This window comes from Tyto alba, unplaced genomic scaffold (assembly GCF_018691265.1).
Source record: "Tyto alba isolate M040663 unplaced genomic scaffold, T.alba_DEE_v4.0 Super-Scaffold_27, whole genome shotgun sequence".
NCBI classification, from domain to species: domain Eukaryota; kingdom Metazoa; phylum Chordata; class Aves; order Strigiformes; family Tytonidae; genus Tyto; species Tyto alba.
The window spans coordinates 33,335,970-33,354,673 of record NW_024881301.1 but is presented as its reverse complement, the minus strand read 5'-3'; the positions used below and the strand labels follow the sequence as shown (position 1 = coordinate 33,354,673).

Below are 18,704 nucleotides of genomic sequence, written 5' to 3'. Positions count from 1 at the left end.
CTAAGTGACTTCTCCAATGTAATACAGGAAATCTTGGTAATGGAATTAAACATGAATACCTATGTATTATTTATATTTCTTTAGAGAAGATAAACCTGATGTGACATCTAACACTTTTTATTTTAGGAGACACTGCAAAGCAATTTTATAAAGCACTTTATAGAAAGTAATTTGGATATTGACATGGAAGAACTCTTTAAAAAAATGCAAGTATATGGTAAGTACATAAAACTATATGTACTGATTACCTTTATTAGACTTGAACTTAGAAGTACATTCAGTTGGAATTGGAAGTTTTACCTACTTAAATTATCCTAAAGTAGCAGACTTTACATTCTCTTGTTGAGATAGTCTCAAAAATTTCTAATTGTCTTTTTTCTTCTCAGTGACTGGATAATTTGTATTTCAAAATATTGAAAGACTTGAAAAATCTGGTAACAAATTAGTAGTGGCAAACTGTCATGGGAGAGTTATAAACCTAGGAGCTATTCATAATTGGCAGGAAGGGAGAAGTAAACCTGGTAACCATGGTTCCATTAGGTAGTAGTAATTTTTTATAGCAATTTTAGAAGGAAATCCATATACTTTAAATGGAATAAAATAGAAAATGATATTGAATACAGTGTGTTTAATCAAAAGCTGTCGTCATTTTTTTTTTTTTTCCTTTTATTGAGAATTAGTTGTGTGTGGTCTCCTTGAGCCTCAGAAAAGCCTGAGATACATTTATAATCAGGGGCCATCAAGGTTGGGCTCTGGTCAGTAGAGAGTAACCAGGGTCAGACCCAGCCCTGGAATGGCCAGGCAAGGCCATGAGGGTGATGTGGGGACCAGGCCAGGATATCATCCTGTGGATAGGGGTCTGGGCCCAGATCAGCATGTCTGTGGCCAGGTCCACAGCCAGGCTGTTTTGTGGTGGGAGCTGCAGCCTGGGGCAGACCCAGCCACAGCTCTGTGCAGCTCTGATGGGAAAGGAGTGGCCCTGACTCAGGTGTCTGCGTGGTGTTGCCCAGCAGTGTCCCCCAGGGTCATTGCCATCCTTGGCTGCACCCTTTCTGCATTGGTACTGAGCCCTGGCAGCCAGACCTCCAGGAGTAGAGGGTATACCTGCCAGGGCCAGATAGATAGCTCAAGGGGAACAGTTTATAATGGAAGAGATGGGGATTATTAGGAGTAATTTTGAGTATACAGGGATTTAAGGAGGAGAAGAGAAAAGATTATGCTGGAAATTTAAGTTACTTAAAGGTTTTATAAGAATTGGATAACTGAAAAAAATTCAATATGCCCTGCTGTCAGTAGGGTAGGAGCATGATATTTAAACTGGTTTCTGACATGTGCCAGAAGGAACTGTCCATACCAAAGCTGAATCTAATGTCATTTAAGAAAAGTTCATGATTTTGAGGACCAGAAAGAGAGAAAAGAGGGATAAAGTGCAATAACAAACAGTGTGACATCATGTACAAAGGAAGCTGGTGGCTTCCTAGAGGAGGATAGTAGTAGAGAGGACAGATCTGTGTAGTTTCTTATCAGTGAGTATTAGGATAACTGAGTCAGACACAAATCTGTTCCAGTCATTTGTCGGAGGAGGGCAGTGATGAGCTCTGAGATGCCCTCATGAAGGGGCTGTGTGGCTCTCATCAGTGGAAAAAAATGGACTTTACAGCAATACAAGTTAAGTCTGCTCTGCAGTCAAAGAATTAAGTCTAAAAGAAACCAGGTAAATGTACTTGAAGGGCAGCTTTTATTGGATTTTGGTACCTGCCTCTAATCAGGAGATGGACAAAATCCACTGAACCTCCTGAAAACTTATAAATGATACAGTGTGTTCTCAGTCTCAAATTGTACTACTGTCCTGAGCTGGTGCTGTGATTGTTGGTGTGAACTGAAGTTCTCAGCTTTTCTTTTGCACACAGGATGGGAGATTTAACTGAAACTGGCCTTGATTTGAAGGCTGTGTTTGAAGGCTAGGACTAGCTGCACACATTTGCATGAAGAAAAATGGCAAATGGTGTCCAGGCAAAAGGCCTGCTGGAAACATAGCTGTCTTAATATAGTAGTAGAGTAATAGATGTGGGGGTTTTTTTATTTGTTTGGATCTAACACTGGGAACTACATGATAGGTTATAGGCAAAAAATATTTCATTAAGTAGATATCAAAACCTCCAGAGTTATTGGGTCCATCTTCACTGTTGCAGACAACATCATCACAGAAATCTGTGCATGTGTTTCTCAAGATTTTTGACAGAGCTAAGGACATTTGCCAATATGTAAGAAATGGTTAATAGTCTTGGATGGTGAAAACAGGAAATCATTTAAGTAGAATGGCTTATGAAACTGAAAGTTCTTTATTTTAATGAAATATAGTTGATAAAATTAACATAATACAAAAAGTGAAAATCAATATGGGTTATAGATCACAATAACATTTATACCTTTGTGCAGCTGATCCTGTCCAAAGTGCCAGAGCACTTTTCTGCATTTACATTTCAATTACACTTTTTACAGATTCACTTCACATTGTCATTTTGCTTTTTGAAAAATGACTATGCCCTCTTATTTTTAAGTTAGTTTTGTACTTACATTTTTGTTCATTTTATTATTCTATAATCATGTGCAGCTGTTACTGTAAACCTCTGTTCTTATGTTGGTTTGTTTTTTTTTTTTTTTAACTTTCATTACTCTTACACTGCATCAGCTTTTTAGTCCTGTAATTATCTTGCTTGGATCCAATTAAAGTCTTAAATGTATCCACATATGTTATTGGTTTTACCACTCACAATCTGTTTATTTCCATGCAAAAATCAAGTTTTCTAAAATCACCTAATCTGTGTGATTATGTATTTTGTCTTCTAACTAAAGCAAATATTCCCTTGCTTTATTACATCTACACTCACATTAAGCTGACTTCTAATTATGCTCAAATCCAAGGTGCTTGTGTTTGTATCTTTTATTACTTCTCTACAGTGCTATAAAAATGGTTAACTGTCTTAGTCATGTCTTATTCACCCTACTACTCCTGCTGCAAAGTGTCATGTACACAGAGTGGATTGATGTAGAATTCTTCCAACCTCTCTATAAAATTATCATGCTATAAGACCTCACAAAGTTATCAATTTCTGAAACTGTTTTACAAGGTTACTGTGTCAGTTTTACTCACCTGGGAGAAAGTAAATATTTAACTGAGAGAAAAAAAGTTTGTTGTTTTCTCTTAAAACCCTTTACTTTCCAAACTAGCTTTGTGTGGTCAAGGCAATTGTATTCCTCTATGCTTTCTTTCCAACCCAGCAATTTGCAATAGTTTCCTGGGTGTAACCAATTTTACATAAACCCTGTCCCACTAGAGCTTGTGAGCTCCTTGCTGGGCACAGTCTTTACAAACCTCTGGAGGCATGGGGAAGCAGTTGTTCTTCTGACTCTTCTTTTAGATTCTTGCTTGTTCAGTCTCTTGTCCTTCTGTTATCTCTCCCAGATGCGAAGTGTTTTTTCACTACCAAGGAATCTCCCTACATGTGACCAGGGATGTAACAGCTAGGGTGAAAAAAAAACAGGCAGCTTCCCTCCATGCTACCCCTCTGCTTCCCTCACTGTAATGAAATAGTTTTATGTATATATATAAAGCTGGAAACAAATAGCTCTAACATCATCAATGAAAATTGTACCACCACCAAAATCACCCAATAACTAGAAACTTTCTCCTAATTTCTGACTTGAATTCATTCATTGGTTGATTCCAATTTATTATTCTTGCAACCTTTTACTTAAATAGTACTTCTACCTAGTAGATTTACATGAAACAGTTATATTTCCTCCCAGTTACTTAATGATAGGTTAAACGACATAAGTGGAATATGAGGACTGAGTTGATATGTAATAAACTATGAAGATAATAGTGAAAACAGATTTGCTGAGTTTTTTATTAATAAGTGCTACATTTATAAATGGGAAAAACACAAGATGAGCAATTCTATAGATCTTAATTCTAAAACATTCCTGTGTATTTGTTCATATATATGTACTAGTGTAACTACAGTACAGAAGTTCATGTGTTGCATGCATTGTGACAGACAATATTTTGCTTCCAGAAGCATTTAAGTATGCTGTACTCCAAGCAAAGAGCAAGTTAGTTGGTATTTCTTATGCTAAAATATTTGATAGTTTAATTCACAAAATAAGGGTTTTCTTTTAGCTAATTGTTGTTTTAAAATTAAGGTCTTTCAAAGATCACCTGGTGAAGAGATCTCTGGTGATTTTTTTTTTTTTAGTGTGTGTGTGCATATCTATAAGGCTATATATAATTACATCTCCCCCCACTCTCCCAATATATATATATACACATAAATACAAAAATATATATGAAAGCTTAACCCTACTACTTGGGCATAATATTAAGAATATTCTGTTCTCTCTAATGCCACAAAACAAATAGCAGTATAAGTATTTTCTTTGTTGTTGTCCTCAAGCATAGCAGTAAATAAAGCATAAGTATGGCACTGTTTTCTCTCAGGCCAGGAATTCACCCTGTCATTGATTGTCTGTCTTCTGAGTTCTAGACTATCAGTTACTCTACTTTTTCTCCTTGTGATCTTTATGCTTTCTCACTGGTAATCATGTCTCTTCTTCAGACTATTCCACACATTTTTTCATTTATCTGCCTTCCAGATATTGTAATATTTCTTGTGCTGACACTGAATAACATCTGTGATCCAGGGTTTTTATGTCACCATTATTATCAAACAAGGTCATCACCTATCCTTTTTAAAGCCTGTAACTTCAAATGAGTCTTGAAAAATTCAAGATGGAAACTTGTGCTGGATGTTTTATAGCATTGTTTATTACCTGTGAAATTCATATGTTTCCATTAAATCCAGAGGAGTTAAGACTAGGTCACACTATCCTTCTGGTAATTCTCAAACATAAGGATATAGCACTATCTCTACGTTCTCTAGCAATGGATGAAGATCTAGATTTCTCTGAAGATTCAGTGTTTTTGGAAACCAGGCTTTGGTTGAGGTATATTTTCATCCTGGATCCACAGATAAGATCAAAATAAAAATGGAGGGCTTGTAGGTTTTTTTCATATGCTTTTGAAATGTATGGCTTGAGTCAATGTGTTTGTGCCCTATATAACAGGGTGTTTGAAATATTTATATTGTCAAGGAGAGAAAAACCAGCCAATACACTACTAGATGGAAGAGATGGATCCCTATTGTAATGTTCAAAGTACGGTAACTCCCTTATATTTGTGGGAGTACTTATGCAAATTTAAGGAATTTTTAAAATTCCTACAACTTCAAGGACATGTTCTGTTTACAGAACTCTGCTGGAATTTGTTACATTTTTGTTGCTCTGAAATTGAAGGAAAACATCGCTGAGGATTTATAAAAGCCACTGAAACATGAACTACATTTCCACAAGTTCACACTAAAATTACTGTTTTTAAAAATTTTTTTAAATACAAAGGGTATTTACACTTACAGGATGTGCAAGTGAGAACATACCTTTTTGTTCTCTTCATTAAAACTAAGGAAGTCTAATTTCTTTCCTCATCTTAGAAACTATGATGAACAAGATGTTTAACAGCTCAGCAAGCAAACAGATTGACCTGTTGTCACAGCTTGTAGTAAATATCTCTTCCTGTGTGTTACTCGACCGTTTCCAGCCTTTTGACACTGTTGAGAAATTGGAAGAGAAGGCTCATGAACTCATGCAGCAAAATAATTTTTTGGCTAGTAAGTACCTTATTTAAAATGTATATTGACAGAAAACATCAGACTTTGTAGTTGTTGTCTGCGTTAATTGATAAGGTAGGTTAAGCTTACACAGTTTCAAAGTATGCATTAAAACACATATCATACAGGCAAAATAAAGGACACTTACCTTAGAGATATTCCCTAACATTTGAATGCTGTAATATATGCTGTGAAGACTAATTATATTGATGTTTTGATTGTGGAACTGCCAAGTGAATCCTTGGATTCTGTTATTTCTAGCAAAATACTGAAAGGAATAGTCATAAATTTTTGAAGTAGAATAAAAAGAGCTGAAAAATATATAGTACTGAGGAAACCTTACTGCTTATCATGACAGGATCATCTAGTTTACATCCAGATTTTAATTTTTATATTCTTGATTTTGTAAAATGGAGGTACAAAAGGAATTTTGTTAAGTTTTATTCTTAAACCAGCACCTCAGAGAAATTAACCTGTTTATTCAGAGTAAATAAATTCTTAAGCAATGGATATATTTATTTTCCCTGTGATACACTCTCTATCCTTTTCCTGCATTATATCCTTATTGCTGAGAATCAATTAATTGTACAAAAGAGTTTAAAAGACAAGAATGTTTTTCTTAGTACACACATATTCTCTTCTTGCATAAAATGCTTTAATCTGCATGTGACGTTTCCAAAAGAGAGCCCCATTTATTTCTATATAAAGTGTGCCACATTTTTTCCCCAGGTTGTTTTGGTTTTTATTGTCTCCCTGGAATCCTGTAAGTACAAAACAGAAAACATGTCAACGCAGTTCTAGAGAATGAAAATTCTCAGTCAAAAATCCTATGTTTGCTCTGTAACCTGCACAGTACCCCCACTTGCAGAATGCAGAAATGACCACCCTTCATCGATATAAAATGAACAGGCCATATCATGAGATAAGGAAAACTTCTCAGGAGCACTTCATGGGGAGTGAAATTGTTTGCCCCTTCAAGGGAAGAAACAGACAGATAGATCTTGGCCTTCAGAAAATTGAATTGTCAAGTTCTAGATCCAAATTGCTTCCACTTACATAGGAAAGGGTCATATACTAACATAAGCAAAGACATTTCTTGGGAGTTTTTTTAATACTATGGCCTTATAATCTCTTCACATGATTAAGAGGGAAAATGGCATTTTAAAGGACCTCATGTGTTCAACATGTCCACTTTATGTGCTCGGATATAGGCATACATTCCTTTCTGTAGTAAGACACAAAACTGAAGTGGAATTTTCCTTTTTCTTTTTTTTTGTTTGTCATCTTCAAAGCATTCATAGCCTTATGAAATGTCTTAGGAAATTAAATGTTTGCATAAATGGGAAAATGAAATTTGCCAGTTGAAAGAACAAGCTTTACAGCAGAGTAAAGTATTCTATATCATATTATCTTTCAGAGCACCAGGTGGTAGGTAAGACATCTCTCCCCTTCCCTAATGAAAATGGGTCAACATTTCACATTCATCAAGAAGTCCTGAAAAGTATGAGTCATCCAGAAATAAAACACAACCAATTTTCTGTATTTGGCTTTGTCTCTTCAGCTACAGATTAAGCTTTCATCTGCTTTTTTTTTTTTTTTTTTTTTTTTTTAATACAGAGCTAGAGAAAATAAGCATTCAAACTCTGCTGTGTTAAAAAAGAAGTTTTGTAATTGACTCAGAAATTAAAAATCAGAGTGAACTTTAGTGGGTTTAGACTGTTTTCTTTGTCACCCACTTCCAGGTTTTGTTATCCTTTGATGGACAGATTTTATGGCCACTGCTTTCACTGTGCAATTGAGATCAGTCCCCAAAAAGAGGTTAATTCTGGACAAAAAGAGAATAAGCCACAATTCAGAAAAACATACCAGAGAAGGGATTTTCTCAGATAAAAATTATTATTGCAAACCCATTTATCATGTGAAAAATTTTTACTTTTCATATTCATCAGTGTAAAAAATGTAAGTCTATATGAAACCTACCATTCTTGTTTTGGGTAGCCAAGAAACTTTAGAGGCCTGCTCTGACAGGTGAATGTATCCTACTGTCATATGACAAGTGGCCATGAGTTAGCTATGTAAATAGCATAAATCCTATAAGCTTGCGTATGAAACTCCTTTTCTTCTTCTGTCAGGTATCATCTTCGATACTCCAAAGAACAAGACACAAGATTCTAGCAATCTCCTCCCACGACACATTACATATACGATTAGAACCAGTGTTCTCTACAGCATGAGAACAGATTTGATTAAAAACCCAGCGTGGAAATCCCATCCCCAGAAGTTGCCAGCTGATGGGTTTAAATACAACCACATCTTTATTCCTCTTCAAGACATGATTGAAAGGGCAATTATTTCAGCACAGACTGGGACAGATACCTCAGAGCCAGCCATTCAGGTGCAAGCCATGCCTTACCCTTGTCATACTAGTGATCTGTAAGTAAACTTTCAGCCTTTTAATTCAATATATTATCCTTATTAGATTAGTGCTAGAGGATGTGGGAAGCTACTAGGTCTTTATAGTGGGTGAATGTGTACCTCAGCACAGGATTGAACCATTATGTCCAAAATCAGAATATTACAGCATAGAAAATGTTGTTCAACAGCTGTGAACACAACACATTATGCAACTTCTGTCTGGCAAATGACCCATTACGAGCTGTTTGCAGCTATACTGTGGAGTAGTCTGCTGAACAAAGACTGTGTGAACATATTGAGCAACTAAAAGTAGATTATTCTAAGAAATCCATTTTCCATCCTTAGTTGTCCTGCACTCTGTGTAAATTGGTCCCTGGTATGTGTTGAAATACAGTGTAAACTTGATGAAGCAAAAGAGTAGGACTGTTCTTTGTAAAACCATCAAAACATCCTGACCAATAGAATTTAAAATTAGTCAGTGGTAATAAATATATTAAAGTGAGGAAAAAGTTGACTAGCTAAATATATTACTTTGCCATAGGCACAAATCTGAATTCTGTTTGACCTGTAATCAGTCTTTAGGGCACCATTCAAACAGTTGTAGTGTTGATAAATACTAATATAATATTATAGTACTATTACATATATTTAGTTTGTTACATGAAAAATAAACAATTCTAAGCAGAACAAGAATAAATCTTATTGCTCATATCAGATCTTATTTTGTACATACTTTGAGAATAGTCCTAGTATTAATTCATTAACATTCTGCTAAAAAAATTTTACCTCTAGGGACTAACAATTCTGCATATATGTTCTTTCATAGATTCTTGAACAATACAGGGTTTTTTTTCCCACTTATGATGATGTTAACATGGATGGTTTCAGTTGCTGGCATGGTTCGCAAGCTGGTTTATGAAAGACAAATTAATCTTGAAGAGGTAAGAAGTAGATTAGCCTCTGAAAATAAAATTTATTTATTAAAGTCTACTGAAATACAAAACGTAAACTTTGAAGTACTTATATGTACTCATAATCCATCTGGTTTTGTTTTCACTTGTTCCCTCTGGGCAGTAGCTTCTAGTTCTAGCTGCCAACTCAGATTCACAACATTGTTTGAGCATCATTCCTGCTAGTATGCAAATATTGTCCCTGGAACAAAAAGTAACAAGCAAAAGATCCATAAAAGTTGATGCTGGAAAATGTTATTTGGAAAAAAGTACTTTTGATTAGAATGGTTTTTTGTTTTGGACACTTTTCCATGTTTTGCTCTATGTGGTCTAAAACTATAAAACTTATTAAGCCAAATTAAAAATTTGCAATGCATTGTGTAATTATCAGAAATATAAGGGAGGATGATGCAGAAAAAATGAGACAGTCATTTGCTTAAGTCAGTGGCTAGTCTTAGCAGGTGCTAAGTATATGGAAGGACAGGGGGTTTTATGATACATTTTCTCCATGGGTAAATATACACTTTTTTTTTTTAAGAATTATACTGGTCTTTATACTTCTGGAGTAAGATTACTTTAATCTGGGAAATTATTTAATTTCTCTAAAGTTTGTGTTGTCAGATAAGCCCTTTTTCTTTTTTAATGCTTTAAAATATTAATCAACTTAATAAAGTTAATTTTGATAATCTTACAAAAAATGCTTCAGAAGTAGTATTAGCTTGTTTCCAAAAGCATTTTTTTTTTTTAATAAAGAGGGCTGATGCCTCATACCTGGCTAAATTATTAATTGCATGTAAATATATAAAGATTTACAAACATATCCATGTGTTCATCAACAAGCTGGGAAAAAACATTTGTTTATAGAGTGCTGTAGATATTCTCAGATCTTTTTAAAGTACAAGAAGGCAGACTCCTCACTGGAGGACCCAGTAATCTGACATCTGGTCCCACAGCCCTGTGCAAAAGAGGGTTGTTCCTGAGCACTGGGATTCCTCATGTTAGTATGTGATAAGCTGAGGCATCCCTGCTCAAAACTGTATTTGTTCCAGGAGAGAGCAGCAGAGGTGGTAGCATAGGAAAAGGGAAAAGAGGTGAGAAGTTTAAGGAGAAGATGACATCTTTTGGGGAACTGCTAGTGTCTTGCTCCGAACATGTTTTGCTTAAATTAAAAAAGAAGAAAAAAAAAAAAAAAGAAGAAAACTTGTTTCCTAACTATAACTCTCTTTGTTATGTTGTCTTGCAGTATATGAAGACAATGGGTGTACATCCAGTCATTCATTTCTTTGCTTGGTTTCTGGAGAATGTCATTGTGCTTACAATAAGCAGCTTTGCTCTGGCCATAATTTTAAAAACAAGTGGTATCTTTGCTTATAGCAATGGCTTCCTCATCTTCCTTTTTCTTCTGGATTTTGGAGTTACAGTTATTATGCTGAGCTACTTTTTGGGAGCATTTTTTAGCAGTGCTGATACAGCAGCAATGTGTGCCAGCCTTGTGTATATGATCAGTTTTTTGCCCTACATAGTTTTGTTGGTCTTGCAGAACCAATTGAGTTTCACTAACCAAATTATAATGGTAAGTATTTTTTTTTCCTTTTCTAATTTTTCACTTCACTTTTTCAAAGTTATTCACATATCAAATTAGTTTAGTAGAATAAGTCATACACCATTTTAAAAAATGGACACTTTTCCAGTGTCGATTGGTCCGTTAAAATCTATTGGTTCTTTGCATACAAGTAAGTACAGGTGTAAGACTGCAGAATTTGGTCATAAATAGACAGGGTGGAATGTTTTTTTTTTTTTTGTTTCCTGTTGCCTTTTTCTTCTCCTCCTTTGAGACACAGAGAGGAAAAAGTATATATCATATAACTTGCGTACTTTAAAATCAGTTATTACAAAATAACTCTTCAGATATCGTTTATTTGCTGAAAATCAGAAGCAGCATGTGAAAAAGACATTAATTTTTGGAGAGGAGTGAGGCCATGAAGTGAGATGGTGAAACCTTAGGAATGTAAGAGGCAGGGACTCTGTCGCTAGGAATTATCATGAATGTCTCTGTACAAAAATGTAGTTGATGCCAGTAATGATTTTGCATTTTTTTCTGAGAGGCAGCCTATGTCATACCTCCTCAGACAGCTGGCAGGATGTGTTCATTTTGTGTCAAATATTACAAAAATCTTATTTAATTACATTATTTAAAAATAAGAGATAAAATGAACTTCCATTTCAGCTCACTTTCAAGCTGCATCACTGAGTAGTGCTTTTAATTTTAGTAATGTTTTGGCTCTCCCCATCAGCCTTCATGAGCTTGCCAGTATTTTTCCATTGATCATCAGTCACACTTCTTTGTTTTACTACATCACTAACTTGCTCATTTCCATTTTGTACTTTTGTGATACAGCATGACTGTGTTGCTTCTTGTAAGTCAAATGCTATTTCCTTGAACAAAAATGCTGTCTCAGCACTCAGCACTCAATGTGCCTGTTCCTTCTGCCTCTGTCTCTTCAGTTCTGGTCTTACAAAAATGAGCAGGACCGCTGCTCTCACTACAGAAAGTATATGCCTTTGCATGCTTTTAGTGTTATACATTATATGTTTTCAGTATGTGGTAGATTTATGATCATCTATAACTTCTTATAAAGTTAAATAATGCTTTCCAATATTAATAACTAGGTCAGTGGAGCTCTTTGAGATGGAACAACTACTACTCTACTACTGCAGTATGTAGGGGAGTATTGTTAAACATAAAAGGAAATAATGACTGTTGGTCTATGTAAAACAAAGGTCTATTTATTTTGTGCTTGCTTTTAGTATTGCAAGTTATTTTATTTCATGGAGCTTGTTAACATTTTTTATTTGATGTTCATACCCTGTTTCTCCTCTGATGTTGTAGTGTCTTCTTTCTACAACTGCCTTTGGGCAAGGAGTGTTTTTCATTACATTCTTTGAGGGCCAAGAAGTAGGTAAGTTCTCCATTTAGAAGAAAAGCTTTTCAATTATTATTTCAAAAAGTACAGTTAGAAATGTTTTTCACTTTGTTCTGAAAAAAAACTCTAATCATGAGTTAACAGGTTAGATCATAACAAACCTTTTTAATGCCCCTTGAAAACCAAGTTGAACTTGTGCCACTTTCTATCAGTAAATTAAAGTGGGCTTAGCATTGCTCTATTTTCAATACACATTGGAGGAAAATCTCCACAACTCGTTAGGTGACAGAATGAGTGTGTTCAGCTAATGAAATTGTTCTAGGGATGCAAACCCAAACTTTATGCTTAGTGAAACTCAGTAGAGCTACCTAAGGGTGAGAACCTGACTGAATATTATTTCACTTATCAAATGTGTTATTTCTCTCAGACCAGTGGAGGAAGCTTTGGCAAGGCATTTAGAGCAGTTTCTTAGAAGTTTACGTTGATGTCAGTGGTAGCTCTAATGATTGCTTTCTTGTGAGGATATCAACAGGGAGTTTTGTAGGATCACAGGGAGTTTGTAGGTTGGAAGGGACCTCTGGAAGTCATCTAGTTGACCCCCATTGTTCAGTCGGGGCCACCTACAGCTGGTTGTCCAGGACCATGTCCAGATGTCTTTGGAATACCTCCAAGGATGGAGACTCCACAGCTTCTCTGGGCAACCTGTGCCAGTGTTCAGTCACCCTCACAGTGAAAAAGTGTTTCCCGATGTTCAGAGGGAACCTCCTGTGTTTCAGTTTGTGCCTACTGCCCTTGGTCTTCTCACTGGGAACCACTGAAAATATCCCGGCTCTCTTTAATTTGCACCCTTGTTTCAGGTGTTTATATATATTCATAAAATCCCCCTCGAGCCTTCTCTTCTCCAGGCTGAACAGTCCCAGCTCTCTCAGCCTTTCCTCATAGGAGAGATGCTCCAGTGCCTTAATCATCTCTGTGGCCCTTCGCTGGACTCTCTGCAGAAGCTCCATGACTCTCTTGTACTGAGGAGCCCAGAACTGGACCCAGCACTCCAGGCGTGGCCTCACAGGAGCTGAATAAAGGGGAAGGATCACCTCCCTCGACATGCTGACAATGCTTTGCCTAAGACAGCCCAGGATATCATCATTTTTCTTTGTGGCAAGGGCACATTGCTGGCTCATGTTCAATTTGCTGTCCACGTGGACACCCCCAGGTCCTTTTATGCAAAGCTGCTATCTGTCTGGGTCTTCCCCAGCATATACTTGTACATGGGATTGTTCCTTGACAGAAGCAGGACTCTGCAATTCTTGTTAAACTTCATGATGTTCCTGCCAGCCTATTCACGCCTCTCTGGGTGGCAACATGACCCTCTGGCAGATAAGACACTCTTCCCAATTTTGTGTTATCAGCAGACTTGCCGAGGATACACTCTGACCCATTTTCCAGATCATTAATGAAGATGTTAAACATGATCAGACACAGAATCGGCCCTTAGGGTACACTGCTAGTTACTGGCTTTCAACTAGACTTCATGCTACTGATCACCACCCTCTGGGCCTGGCTGTTCAGCACGTTTGCAGTCCACCTCACTGTCTACTCCAGCTCATACTTTATTAGCTTCATTAAGAGGTTCTTATGGGAGACAGTGTCAGAAGCCTTACTGAAGTCCAGGTAGACAAGGTCCACTAGTATCCTTTCATCCACCGAGCCAGTCCTTTCATTGTAGAATTCTAATCAAGTTGGTCAAGTGTGGCTTTCTCTTGGTGAAGCTATGCTGACTTCTCCTGATGATATTCTTGTCCTTGATGTGCCTGGAAATGGTTTCCAGGATTAACTGTTCCATCACCTTTCCAGGGATTGACATGAGGCTGACCAGCCTGTAGTTCCCTGGGTCCTCCTCAAAGATAGGAGTGATATTTGCTTTCCTCCAGTCTTCTGGCACTTCTCCCAGTTGCCATGGCTGATCAAAGATTATTGAAAGCGGCCTTGCCATGGCATCTACCAGCTCCCTCAGTGCTTTTTTGGTGCATCCCATCAGGGTCCACAGACTTAAGTATGTGTAGTTTGCATAAATACTCCTTGACCTAATCCTCTTTTGTCATTCTTGCTCCAGACTTTTCCCCTGGTCCCTGGGACCTGGGATTTCTGAAGACTAGACTTGCTAGTAAAGACTGAGGTAAACATGGCAGTCAGTACCTCAATGTTTTCCACAATCTGTGTAACAAGGTCTTCTGTCTCATTGGGCAATGACTCCACCTTTTCCCTAGTCTTTTGTCACCTATGTACTTATAGAAGTCCTTCTTGCTGTCTTTGACATCCCTGGCCAGATTCAATTCCATTTGGGCTTTAGCTTTTGCAACTTTATCCCTGGATGCTTGAACAGTGTTTCCGTATTCCTCACAGGCTATTTGTCCTTGCTTCCACCCTCTGTATACTTCCTTTTTGTGTTTGAGTTTGGGCAGGAGCTCCTTGTTCATCCATGCGGGCCTCCTGGCATTTTTACCTGACTTCCTATTCATTGAGTTGGACTACTCTAAAGCTTGGTAGATGTATCTGGGTTCACACGTGCACTAGTGTATAACACAGTGGAGGTTTTTGAGAATGATATTGTACAGAAAAAGAACAGTGTAAGTTATTCACTCTCAACATAACACTAATACTCAACTATTATACATTGGAAAGTAAGAAAAATATTATCTTTACTTTGAAAAGCATTTTGTATGTTTTTCCTATGTGACCCTATTCGTACTCAGCTTGAGTACCTGCTTGCCTCTGCAAGCTTGGAAGCAGCTGATGAAATCCCCACTGAGCTACTGTGCAGGTACAGAAGTGCATGAGAACACCCTATTATGTTTAAGTATTAGGAAGAAAGAAAATGTTTGGAAACTGGTTAAGTGTTCTAACAGCTTGCTACATGTTTTAACCTGGTGATCCCTACTATCCCCAAGCTAAGAGAGCTGACTCTGCTGATGTTGAAGTTTTAGAAAAGTAAGAAGTGAATGTCTTGGCCCTTGATAAATGTCTACAAAGGATATGCATTTATGTATTTAAATATATAAAAGGATGTAATCCTTTTTTTTTTAACTACTATGGCAAGATCGGTATTGATTACAGTAGATGTTTCAAACCACGAGGCATTGAAAAAGTATCATAATGATACAAAAGTTAGTAAGAGTGGAAGAGACAGTTGCAGAAAATATTACTTAAATTTCCCACCAGACACTTTGTCAAAATGACCCATCTTTACTGAAGAAAGGACAAAACATATTTTGTGAAAAAACTGTTTTTCTTGACAATCACAGAAAAATGATTGAAGAACATTAATGACCCACTGTACTGCAAAGTAGGATTTTCAGAAAAAAATACAATGTATTTTGTAAATTTACAGTTTGGTTACTTTTGTTTTCCATTTAGCAATATGGTAGCTCTCTGTAGTACTAGTGTTTTGCACCTTCTTTCTTCCTTTCATGTCTTCTGCAATGTTATAGTTTTATGAAGCAACTATTCAGTGAGTTTCTTGTTTCAGTTTACCTCTGAATATAGTCAGTGCACACAAATACTTTCTTCTTAGTTAGAATTCACAGATTTAAGTTTTCACATTTAGCATTATAAGAATTACTTTAAATTTTGTGTAACCCATTTACAATATCAGCAGAATGGCATAAAGGCTGATTCATTGAAGAGGTCAGTGCCCCGTTTTGTCAGTCATAGTTCTTTTCTTTTATGATATTAAGGGCCAGCTAGAACTTCATAAACAGCCCTTTTTACAACAGCTTCTCTGCATTATCCCAGCAGCAATGGCACCTGCTGTTATAAACAGAGGCTTGTAGAGGCATAGTAATTTATTTCTATTCATTAAGATTACTGCTATTAACTACAGCTTTTTTTTGTCAGTGCTTAAATATCCAGAAGTGTGTGGTGTTGATGTTTTTGTGATCTTTAATGCTGGTACTGATTTAGCTTTGACCTTTTAAAAATAATTATTATTACTATTACTACCAGGAATTCAGTGGAATAATGTGCATCAGTCAATGGCACAAGGAGGATACATGACCTTTGGATGGACGTGCTGGATGATGTTCTTTGACTCCATTTTATATTCTATAGGTGGCTGGTATTTCAGCAATATTATTCCTGGTAAGATCATGGAGTTGTTATTTCATGTTTTTGAATAAGTTATTGAATGGAATTTATAGCATTGACTTTCCTTGTTGTACACAATTCAAATGAAAACACACCTTTTTCTGAGTAGAGGTTTTGATGTGCAAAACTGACTGATTGCCTTTAGGGACTGGGTAAGAAAGTCTTCCTACATACATCAACATTGAGTAGTTTTAACACATGAGCTAGAATTTCTAGACAGGCATGAAATATCTCTTGTTTGCTTATGGTGATGACTAATATTTGAAGGATTTAGGAATTAGTTGATACTTCAGAGTAACAGAACTCAGTCTAGTAGCAAAACTTCTTGTGAAAATGGTGAATCTTCTGAGTCAGTAGTTGAGCTGAAACCCGTGAATGACAACACATTTTCAGATCACAAAGACTTCAAACTGACAACTGTATCTTGCTCCCAGTCAGTCCACTGCATAAAGAAAACTAAACAACTTTCAAGTATGTTTTCAGAAAGTACTGAGTCGGTTGATGCATTTTTAATCATAGCCTAATGCCTCACTAGCTGCTTGAAATTTACCTTTCCTCTAATTTATATATGTCACCTTTTCTTCCAACTACTCTGTATTTGGTTTAAAAATAGAAAAATAAAAAATTAATTTTGCCTTGAAATATAGGGGTGTATGGAATATACAACCGCATTTTACAATCGAGCTTAAATTGACACCTGCACTTCAGTGCCAATGAAATGCAACTCCAAACACTCAGGGAGTGTATTGTGTGATTGGCAAGTGAAGTCTGGAAAGATTGGGCAATGCCAAAGTTTAGATTTTGTGTAGGAACATATTTTTGCCCTTTCTGTTTGTGTGCTATGATTAAGTTTCATAAGTTTCTTATGCTGTCTGATTTATTTAAATTGTGCAGATAGTAATGAAAAAATAATCTTTAATGATTGATGCAGTGGATAATTGTTATAATACAAAATAAGGCTCTTTGCCTTGGCAGGCTATTTGGTGCATTTTCTTTCTTCTAGATTACAATATTATGTATGGCTGTGCCTGCATATTGTAAAATCTATGATTCTGTTACACTTTAAAGCTGTTTTAGTGATAGGGTAAAGCACAGTATCACTGAGGATTGATTATTTTATGGCAGAACATGGTGTCATGGCCAAATGACTTTTTTCCACTTTATTAGGGTTTGTTACGTGCAACTAAGAGTTTAAGTTAATTAAAGGGTCTAACCAGTTGTTTGTAAGTAATGATAGGACATTAGCAGTCTACAAAAAAATACAAAATTACTATAAATTTTACAACAGTTTCTATTGTTAATTATCATCTAGGAAAATTTGGATTAAAGAGCCGATGGTACTTTCCCTTTACTGTTTCCTACTGGAAGAACCTGTGCGGTGTAGAAAGGAGGAAGAGACCTTATCTGAATTCTAATATCTTTTTCTTCAATGAAAACTTCCAAGAAAAAGGTTTGTAGTCATAATATAATTTTAATAATGGCACTTTTCTGAATGTGTACTGATTTTAATCAACCTGTTTTTATCATTGCTTGGTCCTGTATTATGTGTTTAGATCTTGTCCCTTTCTCTCCTCCATTATATAGTGTATGCTATGAACATTATATACTAACTGTTGTGCTGTCAAGGCTTGAATCATTCAGTTAAAACTACTGTATACAAATTTTTAAGAAGACTCTTTAAAATTTGTAAAGTAAGCATCTCTTGGATTCATCCTGTCCCAGTGTATTGCCTCTTTGATTTGTTGAGATCTTCTGAAAGTTCCTTGAACCCTTTCATATTCTTACTGAATCTGAAAAATATTGTGCTTCATTAGCTTTTTTTTTTTTCCTTCCTTCAGTTTGATTTCCTTCCTCCTCTTCTGCTGTTTTTATTTGCTTCTTGTTTCAGTGGAAAATTTACCTTTGTTCATTTCTTTCCCTTCTGTTTCTTATTTCTCTCTTCCATAATCACTGTTCTTTCTGTCTCTGCTTCTTAGCCTTTTGTTTAAAAAGCTGCTGTTATTGTAACTAATTTTTATCCGTCTCCATATACTTTCACTGCTCTTCTATTTCTTTGTTCACTTGCTTCAAATTAATTTATTTTTTTTCAGGTTTTTCCTCTCTCAGGTATCTTTATGGACTTTCTCACATTTCATTTATGTTTTGTGAATGAAGGAGTAAGTCACCCCTACTTACTTTTCCTCCTGCCTCTTAGAACAACATGATGAGTTGTTGTGTTTTTTTTGGAAGTTACAGTAGCTTGGAAGTGATCCGGTTGTCCGTAGCATAGATGGAGAAGCTGAACAACTCAGCAGTTTTATGTAGTGGTATCTCCTAGAGCAGGGCAAACTTCAAAATATCTGGAGGTTCATTTAAACATTTGTGGAAAAATCTATCAGTTGGAATTTTGTTTGAATTTCTGAAATTTGGAACAATTCCATTTTGTTGAGATGATTGTCTTTGTTCCTTACTTAAAATGAAGATTTTCAATATCTCCCTTTGTGTTCACTACGTTCTCTGTGGAAAGCAAATAAAAAAACCTCTCCTCTGCCTAAAAAGTTACTAGCGTG

General features: G+C 36.2%; 1 protein-coding gene across 1 annotated transcript in view; it reads left to right on the top strand.

Moving 5' to 3' along the window:
- ABCA13 (ATP binding cassette subfamily A member 13) overlaps positions 1-18,704 on the top strand; it is a 198,826-nt gene that overhangs the window by 70,170 nt on the left and 109,952 nt on the right. The window contains exons 28-35 of the mRNA XM_042797875.1: positions 127-217; positions 5,550-5,726; positions 7,859-8,159; positions 8,968-9,082; positions 10,335-10,664; positions 11,982-12,051; positions 16,015-16,149; positions 17,468-17,605. Coding sequence (XP_042653809.1) covers positions 127-217; positions 5,550-5,726; positions 7,859-8,159; positions 8,968-9,082; positions 10,335-10,664; positions 11,982-12,051; positions 16,015-16,149; positions 17,468-17,605 — 1,357 coding nt within the window. The remainder of the gene's footprint in view (positions 1-126; positions 218-5,549; positions 5,727-7,858; positions 8,160-8,967; positions 9,083-10,334; positions 10,665-11,981; positions 12,052-16,014; positions 16,150-17,467; positions 17,606-18,704) is intronic.